The sequence below is a fragment of the Camelina sativa genome, chromosome 15 (assembly GCF_030686135.1).
Source record: "Camelina sativa cultivar CO46 ecotype springtype chromosome 15, ASM3068613v1".
Taxonomy (NCBI): Eukaryota; Viridiplantae; Streptophyta; class Magnoliopsida; order Brassicales; family Brassicaceae; genus Camelina; species Camelina sativa.
Genome location: NC_141894.1, coordinates 2,896,951 through 2,907,749, shown reverse-complemented (window position 1 = coordinate 2,907,749; position 10,799 = coordinate 2,896,951). Strand labels below are relative to the sequence as shown.

The following is a 10,799-nucleotide window of genomic DNA, read 5'->3' as shown; positions in this document are numbered from 1 at the left end:
TGGGCAAGGTTGATATGGCATGGAAATTTTCCCATAAGATTGAAGCGAATGATTTAAAGTCACTGATACACCACTAACAGATTGGATGAAACACTGTGGGGATGTTTGAGCATTTGAGACGTGTGAGAGTCTCTGCCCACAAATGTTTCAACCTACAATATATTGAGCTGGTGGACTTTAGACTCTGTTTCTTGAGCTACGTTTATTTCAATAAAACTGTTTAATTTCCTTTGAGATTTTTTAGATAGTGAATGCTCTAATAAATATAATAAATTTTTGATGACCATAATAATATTTTGGTTATAACCATCTCATAATAAGGGAACTAAGTTAAAAAAGCACCTTAATTCTTTACTTTATGTTTGATTAGTTCTTACAAATTCATGTATATTTATTTATTCTTAAAATTTGAAATGTTCTCATGAAAGAAATTTTTGTAATATAATTATCAAATCAATTTTTATTACCTCTCTCTTACCTCCAACAAAATTGTAATAAATATATTTTAGAATATCATCATTATATTTAGTTTGTGATTCAACATATAAATATATAAAAATCATTATTTTAAAATTTAATTCAAATATGTACTTTAAGGATTTTGCTATATAAAAAAGCAAATTGATATTCATTTTCTTTCTAGCTTTTACTATAAGGATGAAAAATTAAAACGAAGCCTAGCAATATAACTTAAATTAAGGGGAATATAAAAACAATTGTAATATAATTATCAAATCAAATTTTCTTAACTCTCACTTAACGAATATATTAATGATTATATTAATTTATTTGATAATCATTAAAAAAAATTAACAAATTAATTTAAATATCGTTAACATTATTATAAAAATTTGTTAAGTTAATGACATTTAAATTAATTTGTTAAGTTTTTAATGATTATCAAATAAATTTAAATTAATTAATATATTTAATTATACAATAATCTGCGCATTTGCTTGGGAGATTATCTAGTAATAACTAAAAAGAAAAGAAAGAACTAATATATGAAGCAAAGCAAAACATCTTAATGATTAAAAAACATCTTAGCTTCCCGTCGGCCGTCATGGCCCTTTTCTGTGCCTTGTGAACCTTTCAGACATTTAATGATTAACTTCATAAAACCATTTCTCCACTAAGTGGGGGCGTTCCTTCCAGATGCTATCGTATGCACAGTCCATTGAACAAGCGAAAACAACAGTCGAATCTGGAGAAGTAGCTTTAAGGAAAGAAGGGAACCTGCAACGCTTTCCACACATTATGCAAAAAGGTCTAGTCATACCATCGTTGGCAACTAGTTCAGCTTCGCCGTATCGTTTCCCTGGCTTCAAGTAATACATATCCCCGAATACACATTTGGTATGGAGAGTTGATCCACAATCATCACAACCATAAAACAATACGCTTCCATTCATCTTTTTCTCACATATATCACACCACAACTGACCCTTGGAGTTTTCATGATCATGAGCACCATGTTGCAACGATAAATCATGACTGTCGCATGTGTGTTTCACTTTATTTGGTAAAGTGGCACAATCCATTCCTAGAGTAAACTCACAAACAGTACAACTTAAGACGTACTGTGTTGGCTTGTCACATGCTCCACAAGTCTTATAACTTCCCTTTGGTGAAAAGATGTGGTATAAGGGATGGGGATGCAGTATATGGTGAAAAGGCTCAGAAATAGAGCCGCACCGCACATCAAATTTATTAAACGTTGTTTTGTACCTGAAGCCATCGAATAATTTGGCACATGATGTACACTTGAAATACTTGCCTGCAGCCTTATCCTTAACCCGTAAATTGAGCTTGTCGGTATGCATGATGCTTCGTTTCCTCCGAGGAAGACTAGCACATACTTTATGAAGGAAGAACTCGCATTGCACACATTTGAAGAATATATCAGAATTGATGGGGAATATGCAAGCGTCGCACCTCAGCTTTTCGTATACGGTGACAACATTATCATCGCCAAGCCTTAGAATATGTTCATGACTGAAATGAATGATTTCTTTGTCATTTATTAACTTGTATGGATCTTCAATTTCTTCTTCTTCTTCAGGCACATCTTCGAGTTCTTTTCCATCCCACACATCTTTCCTTGTCGCACACTTTGGATGAACAACATAATGAGGACAACGCTTGCAAGTGAAAGCTCCAAAACTCCAATCTATCTCTTTGCGGCAAACTCCACACAAATCCCAAACTCCGTGGCCGAGATGATAAGTGCGAGAAATGCGGTGGTCATGAAGGTTGATGTTTATGACTCGGGGCAAATCGATGCAGTCTTTATGCAGCATGAAACCACACTCAGAACAAAAGTAAGGATTAGAGTCACCAACCATCCCACATGCATTACAAGTGAAGGTGATCTTTCTTGGCATGAGCGTGAATGCATGGTCATGGCTCTTTGGTTGATATATAGTACGATGTGGTGGATGCCTCCAACAGTTCACATCTATGCTGAAGTTACATAAGGAACAATGATACATGGGATCAATAAGTTTTTCTCTACAAAAATGGCATTTGCCATCTGTATAGTCAATTGTCCCTGGAGAGACCTTCTTGAGAGGATGTCTTGAGTGACACGGGTGGTCGATGGTGTCTGGCCACTCGATACATTCGGAATGTGCTCGAAAACTGCAGCTTGGACACCAATAGCAGTAGCCGTAGTCTTCATCGCATCCTGCGCAAGTATTTACATCATAGTCAAATGATCCGGGCCATCCTCCACTCTTCAATTGTATGTAGTCTAACATGTGATTGCAAGGAATCTTCACTTTTTGCTTTGGTTGGTCGTCCATTGGTGGGTCTGTGATCGGCTAGATTTTTGTTGGGTGTGTAAAAGTCAGAAGATTCGAGTAAGTTTATCTACTTATTTGCTAACTCATTTCCTTTTTTAATCCCTTTTGAGGTATAGTACGTATATAATATGATCCACTAAACCAGTCACTGACTTTACCGACAGAACCAGCTCATCGTAACAAATTTTACAACATTATATATATAGTAATTTATCAATAGGCCATTTTTGTCGTGTATGTTGAATTAGTAACCCAAATAAAAGAAAATGAGAAAAATAAGTCTTGATCCGCGTTTATGTGTGCATTCATATTTCTTGATCCGCCCGTATCCTATTTTGAAATTATCGCTATTCGCGCTAAGCTGTTCGCCCATACTTCATACTATTATAGCATAAACTGTAAAAGTAGAACGTACTACAGGGATTAAAGAATCCAGCTAGATTGAATGATGTTTTTTTTTTTCTTTTCGAAATGAAATTCTTATTGTAGTTCGTCAAATTAGAGTCTTCCTATTTTTACTTTTTTGATATTTATATTATCAGTATTCAGTTTAAATTTTAAATCTATAGATTAGGAAACCCTGATTATCTTATAATTTTAAAACAAAATAAGCATACTAGTAAAAATGTATAGACTACTCCAACGGGCATGTGAATCATTAACTACTACAACGGGAAATTCTTCTTTTAAAAGGCAGAATTAGCCGGGATAACGGCTAAGTCTTTGTTTTTATTAAATCTTGGAGCCTGGCTGCGTGTAGGCAATTTCAAAGCTACTTCCTTTGTTTATTAATTTATCTTTCAATTATAAAATGACCATATGGATCACGAGTAAACAATGACTAGTGGTGCGTAACAAATAATTTAATATTATGTTAATGTTCAACTGCAATTTATGCGAGAAAAATATATTTGTGGAACTTGTATAAAATAAACGGTGCGGAATTATGTTGATTGATGAAATAACTGTTTGATATAATAAAAAATATTTGAATAGTAAAAACAATAAATAAGAAATAATACATATTATAGTTAATTAATTTATAAGCAAATATATTAATAATATTAAGATAGTTAATTTAGAACTATTTATTTATTGTTAATGAAATTATATATTCATATGCTAAGTTATGAATTTTAAGAAAAAAAAAATACTGAAAATTTTTGTCACACAATTTTCAATTAATTTTATTTATTAAAATAGTAAAGAAAAGGTATCTTATTTGTAATAAATTTGCTGCAACTAAAACTATAATTTTTTTATAATTGTAAATATAGATGTAGATACATTTTGTATGAAATTAATTAATCAAACTTTAATAAAATAATTGACTGTAGTTTATTTAATTTCTATAAATCTGTTTTCAATTAGTAAAATATATTATGTTGACAAAAAAACTAGTTATTTTATAATTTGAGAGTATACATTGATGTTGATTCTTGAAACTACTCATCTTATTATGGATAGATCATCAACACCTAGAGGATATCCAACAATGCAAACATTTTGTAGGAGTCTAAGCATCATCGATGACCAAGAGGGCTAAGTCACATTCATATCCAAAAGTCGAGACGCTAGCATTGTATTTAGTTCCGGATTTCAACTAATGTTGCATCGCTAACGACATGAGCGTTGGTTATGATTCTACTACCTGAAATAACAAATCTTACAAATTTACAAATTGGGTAAATTTTGTTTAAAGTTCAGCTGTTTAAAGCCAAAATAAACGTAGGATTTGTGTTTAACACTTCCTTACCAATTTGTGAATTTAGGCAGCTGTCATTTCAATTCTTTTTACCCAATGTAAACTTTAGATCATTTAAAGCTTTAAAAATGGTTAAAATCTCTGTTGAAAATCTTACAAATAAAATAACCCTTTAATTTCTTTCTTATTCTTTGAAAATGTTGATGCACCAAACATGCCCTATTTCTTAAAATTGACAAATATACACCTCAAAAGTCTTATGCTTGCGGTGGTCTAAAAATAAATATATTTCCGGTCCCTTTTTCTATAAATTTCCTTTAGTCAAGTTGGTTATGTTTAGTCTTGAGTGGGGAAGAGGTGCACGGCTCGAAACTCTCGCATGCTGCTCTTATATATTTTTACTTTTCTTTTTAAGCGGTAACAAAGCTTTGTTGTTTTTAAGATTGTTGGTTACTAAAGTTGGCACATGACACAGTTCTATAAAATATTAAAAATTACCTAATCAACTTTTCTTTTTAATTAATTAGTCAACGTATGGAAAAACGATTCTGAGTTATGCTCTTTTATATAACAAAGTTATTTTTCAAATTTAAGTACCTGAGATTTAGAAACAAGTTAAATATCCGATCAAAATTGTCAACAACTCAATAACTCGAATTTGCAAAAAGGAATATACACCAAATATGGTCCGCATGTTGATAAACAAGGATGCCATGCTTATGCATCACTAGCCATCTTGTATCACATTACAACAACAACAAAAAGAAGTACCATTACCCTTGCTTACCCATTAGGAAAGCTGTGCTCATCATGATGACTTGAACGGCTCCATAACTTGACACAGAGATTGCAGTAAGGAGAAGGAGCAGACAGATGAAAGAGTTACTCTATGTTGTGAATTCGTAAGCGTTTGGGACATCATGAACTGGGTGACCCTTCTGATTTCGCTCAATTATCCTCTGTGCCAACCCTACTTGCTTCCCCACCACAAAGATGAAAGCCTTTCCTTCTCCTCTAGCCCCTCTTGCTGTTCTTCCTACACGTCTCACGTATTCACTGGGGTCACGTGGGAAGTCAAAGAGCACCACATGATCAACACCAGAGAAATCTATCCCACGGGAGGCTCTGCCATTGATTCGGAAAGAAAAAAGGAGAAAGAAAAAAGGTTAATATTTTCAATGTTCAGGCAATATTAGCATCATAAAAATGATACTAGTAACCCAAAAGTGAAGTACCTATCCGTGCAAACCAGAAACAGTGAATTTTCTTCGGGCTGAGATGAGGTGAATTCTTCCATGTTTGTAAGCCTTGACCCTTGTGCAAGTGCTGCATGAAAAGGTAGGACATGCAACTGCCTTTCCTTTCTATCAACCCGCTTAAATATATTCTCAACTTTCCTACATGTCTCAATCTGCAAATAATAGGGTAGAATTTTCTACATGTGACTGCTGAGACGTCCAAAAAGTTTCAAGTAGTAGCGAAAAGCAGTAGGTGGGGGGACTATGGCACCTTATTGCAGAAGATGATAGTTTTGGGAACAGGGTTTTCCTCCACAATCTGAAGAAGAGCAGTTTTCTTGTTCTGAAAAGCAGTCTCAGGAGTTTTCTCTGCATTATCATCTCCACTGCAGTCAACAAGAATCTGCATGGAGCAACTCAACATTGGGTAGGTACGATCAAAAAGAAGAATATTCAGCAATCAAGTATATATTTCCCAATCACTAATTTTTTATACCAACCTCTTCGAGAGCATTACTAACACGGTGCACACGAGGTCCCATTACAACTTCACAATCAGGGAAAACTTCAACAAGTTTGTTATATATCTCAAGCGGCAAGGTTGCTGTAACAAACAGATACTGTGCAGTAACAGGCGAAGAGTTTATTAGACTTTGCAGGGCTGCCTCAAACTCATCGTCGCCAAAGAGTATATCCACTTCATCCAAGATGGCACTGCAAGACACGTTACCAAGATTGTACCCCATCAACTTTCGTTTTCAACACAGAAGTTAATGTTCATCTTGTTAAATTTGATCTTTATTCAAAAGAGCATGGAAATTTTGCTTTGTTGAAAGATTTAAAGTACCATCTTAAATTTGATAACCCCAAAATTCCTTCTTTCATTAGGTACGTGAAACGCCCTGGTGTTGCAATCAAAACGTCAACACCTTGCTCTAAGTTTTCTAGCTGGGTTCGTTGTCTGAAGCCACCCGTCACTACCATGGAACGGAAAGGGACCCCAGACTTTGATATTGATCTACAGTTAGCAAGAACCTGTCAAGTATTTCATATGTATCAAACAATTGTCTTCAGCTAAAAACATTCACATAATTAAGCAATGAATTAACCTAACCTGAGAAGCCAGCTCTGCAGTTGGTACCAGAACAATAACACGAGGACATCCAGGAGAGGATTTGCTAATTCCTTGAAGTTCTTCTTCTCTGAGACGCTGGATAACAGGGATAAGATATGACAGTGTCTTGCCTGATCCACTTTGGTCAGCTATGATACAACTCTTTCCATCAATAACTGGTGCAAAAGCCAGAGCCTGCATCATGGTAAACAAGAATGGTAAAACAATAACAGATAAGAAAACTGTATACATACACATGCACCTAGATGATTTTATCAGGAAGGAAAATAAAGTTTGAACCTGAATATGTGCCGGGCGATCAAAATTCTGTTCCTTTAAGGCCTTCATCATATCTTCACTACATCCAATTTCTGCAAAAGTTTTCCGGCTAAAAAAGCCAGTCTCCCTAGTGGCATTGGTTTTATTCCTTTGCTCTCTCCAATCGTCCATATCTCTTGCATATACAACAGAACGCCTATCACCCCAACCCCGAGAGTTACCAGCAGAGCCTTTTGAATACGATCCTCCTCTCTCGTTATTACTGAACCTTTGAGGATTATAAACCTCATCATAAGCTTTATCACGTCCCTGGAATGTATCTAAGTCTTTGGCAACAAAACGCTTATCTTCTCTACCCCTGGAGTTAACAGCAGAGTCTCTTGAATATGAACTCCGTGATCCTGCTCTCTCATTGTCAGTATACTTTCGAGGGTTTGAAACCTCATCAATGGCTCTATCACGTCTTTCAAATGGATCTACATCTCTTGCAACCGAAAGCCTATCTCCCTTACCCCTGGAGTTAGCAGCATAACCTTTTGAATATGAACTCCGTGACCCTTCTCTCTCATTATCCGTATCATCAATATCTTCATCATCTCCTCCCAATCTATCTAAATCCCTTTTTGACTCTCTAGATTCCCGCACTTTGCTGAATCTTTTAACCTCTTTTTTCTCAACAACAGATTTGCCTGATCTAGGAATAGCCTTCATAGCGAGCTTCTTCCTCATCAAATCAAGAATTGACGATGAACCAACAAAACCTTCATCCTCGGCAAAATCCCCATCATCAGAGGCAAAATCCCCATCCTCATCTTCGTCCTCCTCACTGTGACTCATATGCTGCTTCTTCTGCGTTACCTTTCCAACAAGAGCTTTCACTTTCTGAGCCTTTAGCCTTCCGAAACTAGCAGTTACACCTCTCGAACGCGAACCGTTTCTTCTCCCAGATTCTACAAATACCATATCAAATCATCAATCACAAAAACCACAATTCGAGGAGGAAAACAAAAGAATCAAACCAAATATGATATTATTACCTGAGGGAATCGAATCGGAAGAAGGCGGAGGAGGAGGAGAAAAGTCATTATCCTTATCCGCCGCACTGATGATTACGAATCCGTCGTCGGTGGAATCGTCGTACGAGCTCGAAGTTTCCAACGGCCGCCGATTGAAACCACCACTAGCTACCACTCCTCCGCCTCCGCGGTTACGAAACAACCGAACAATCTCACTCCGATTACAGATATTATTATTATTCCTCGCCGGAAAATTAAAACACGGTGGTGGAGCTCTCGCCAACATTTCTCCCTCTTCTCTTACTCTTCCTTTGTTCTCGCCTCTTCTAAGCTAAGGAGAGTAGAGAGAGTGGGAAAATAAAATAAACGGTAAAGGTGTAGAGAAGATACTAGATAAGGCCATATCAGAGAGGGAGACGACATTACCCAAACCCAAAATAAAAAGAAATAAAAAAAAAGAGTCAAAGAATAAAAAAAAAAAGGTTAACTAAATATTTGACTTATATTTCTATTAGGAAACTAATCTCTCTAATTTTACCTAATCTCTCTCGTTATAAATACCACTACTAAACTCCTCTTTAACAACGATTGCAACTTCTGTTTTCTCTTAGAGAGCTTCATTCATTCATCATGTCTCAAACGAATCAGCCTAATAAGATCTTTGTTGGGAATTTAACATGGAGAACAACAGCAGAAGATTTGAAAACACACTTCGAACAATTCGGAGAAGTGATTGATGCTAACGTTGTTTGTGAAACTAATCCTGTACGATCCAAAGGCTATGGTTTTGTAAGTATATTTTTTTTTTCCCTAATTCTGTTTCATATATGATGAACAATTTATTTTGCAATTTGCATGCTTCTTGTGAATTACGTACTTTCTCATGTTTAGGTTTGATATATCTTTTAAAAGTATATTTGTTGTTGTGTGCCTTGTGACTATGTTCACGTTTGTTTGTATGTATAATACGATTTTTTTCTTCTAATTAATTGTTATAGATATCCTTTGAACAAATTAAAGACGTGTTCCTCGTAGGTTAAAATTTGTAAAACGTTTTGTATATATGATATTTAATGCTAGAGATATCATTAGGGTTTTTTTTGCTAATATCCAATCACTTTAAAAAAAAAAAAACACTTCGTTTATATTTCTCATAAGAATTTCGTTTATATTGGAGTTTATATTCTCATGTTTTTTTTTTCTGTACTTATCTTTTATATCTTCAATGCTTTTGATGTTTTATAATCTCAAAAATTTCACTCTATTTATAAAAATTTGTTTTGTTTTTGGGATATTAAATTTTAGGTTACTTTTAAAGAGACAGAGTCTGCAGTTAGAGCTCTTGAAAATCCGACCCCGGTCATTGATGGGAGAACAACCAATTGCAATTTGGCTACTCGTGGTGCTGCAAAGAAAAACATGAACCTTCCTAACCAAACTGGTTTCTTCTAATTTTTCTTCTATTTTTAATTCGAGTTTTTTTTTTTTTTTTTTTTGCTGTAGCGAAAATTTCTCAAATAAATTTATGTTTTCCATAATTTTTAAATTTTCAGGATCTTTAAATCAGGTGAGACCACCACATCAATATCAGCAACCATTTCCATTTTGTCCTCCCCCTGTCTGGTAAGTTCAATATAAGTTTGTTTAAAACTGAATATTGTTTTCATCTAATTTCTTTGGATTTTTCTTTTTTTAATATGTACAGGGATCACGTTAGAGGACAATATTTTTACTACATGTATCACAATCCATATCATAATCCTTACGGAGCTTACCCAACAACACACATGGTTAGAACTTATGTTTCCATATAGTATTGGATTTTTGATTAACTCTTTTCAAATATTACTAATGGTATTACTGCGGATTTGTTGCTCATATGGTTTACCATTCATGACGCAGCAGAACTGGTATCAACCAAACATACGACATGATGCCGTCACTTTTGCACATCAGGGATCATCGGTTCGACGTGATGATGTTAACAATGAAACTGATGGAGGTGTATCTCAAAGATCATCGGTTCGGATTGAAAGTGTTAGCGAAACTGATCAGAAACTTGTTGCGGATGCTGCGCACCATGACAATGAAGAGGCGGTTACAAAACCAGATGTTGATCAACAAACGGTAGAAAGCATGTGTGAACAAACACATGACACCAAACAAGACGAAGATCTAACAATAGAGCTTGACAACGGAATTGAGGTTACACACCAAGATGAGAGAGTCGTTGAATATGTAGTTGAAGAAACTCCATAATTAAACGATGTTTGGTCATGTAAACAATGGTGAAAAGAGACACGAGAAACAAACCACATTTGCATTACCATCAAACTTTTTTTTTCTTCTTCTTTTAATTAACTACTGTTATTTAGTACGAAACTTTTTTTATCCAATATTTACTCTAGACTCTAGTTAGTACATAATTAATAGCATTATGGAGGGGTTATATACGCTCTGCACATATATATTAAGAAGGTATGGAACCTGACTAGTTATGTAGTAGTTTCTCGTCTTTTGTATTCGGTATATATGCTGAGTTAACAAATTTGATATATATTTTCCGTGGGTAGTTCCCCTTTCTAGAGAAATAATGATGGGCACACATTAAAAGTAGGAGTTTTTTGTACGTTGAGATGTACT

At 35.0% G+C, this 10,799-nt stretch overlaps 3 protein-coding genes across 3 annotated transcripts; 1 reads left to right on the top strand and 2 right to left on the bottom strand.

Moving 5' to 3' along the window:
* Positions 1-1,065: 1,065 nt before the first annotated feature.
* Positions 1,066-2,827, bottom strand: LOC104748058 (uncharacterized). Its single transcript, XM_087489658.1, has one exon. It carries the CDS (start codon positions 2,802-2,804, stop codon positions 1,101-1,103), a length of 1,704 nt encoding a protein of 567 aa, XP_087345784.1. The 5' UTR covers positions 2,805-2,827; the 3' UTR covers positions 1,066-1,100.
* Positions 2,828-5,142: 2,315 nt separating this feature from the next.
* On the bottom strand, positions 5,143-8,897 carry LOC104744889 (DEAD-box ATP-dependent RNA helicase 50). The gene is made up of 8 exons (XM_010466011.3): positions 8,178-8,897; positions 7,162-8,090; positions 6,862-7,056; positions 6,595-6,782; positions 6,248-6,461; positions 6,019-6,150; positions 5,745-5,920; positions 5,143-5,634 (listed from the first exon to the last, which is right to left on the bottom strand). Exons 1-8 carry the CDS (start codon positions 8,440-8,442, stop codon positions 5,397-5,399), a joined length of 2,337 nt encoding a protein of 778 aa, XP_010464313.2. The 5' UTR covers positions 8,443-8,897; the 3' UTR covers positions 5,143-5,396.
* Positions 8,747-10,552, top strand: LOC104748057 (uncharacterized). The gene is made up of 5 exons (XM_010469750.2): positions 8,747-8,945; positions 9,462-9,597; positions 9,710-9,779; positions 9,862-9,946; positions 10,059-10,552. Exons 1-5 carry the CDS (start codon positions 8,787-8,789, stop codon positions 10,413-10,415), a joined length of 807 nt encoding a protein of 268 aa, XP_010468052.1. The 5' UTR covers positions 8,747-8,786; the 3' UTR covers positions 10,416-10,552.
* The last annotated feature ends 247 nt before the right edge of the window (positions 10,553-10,799 follow it).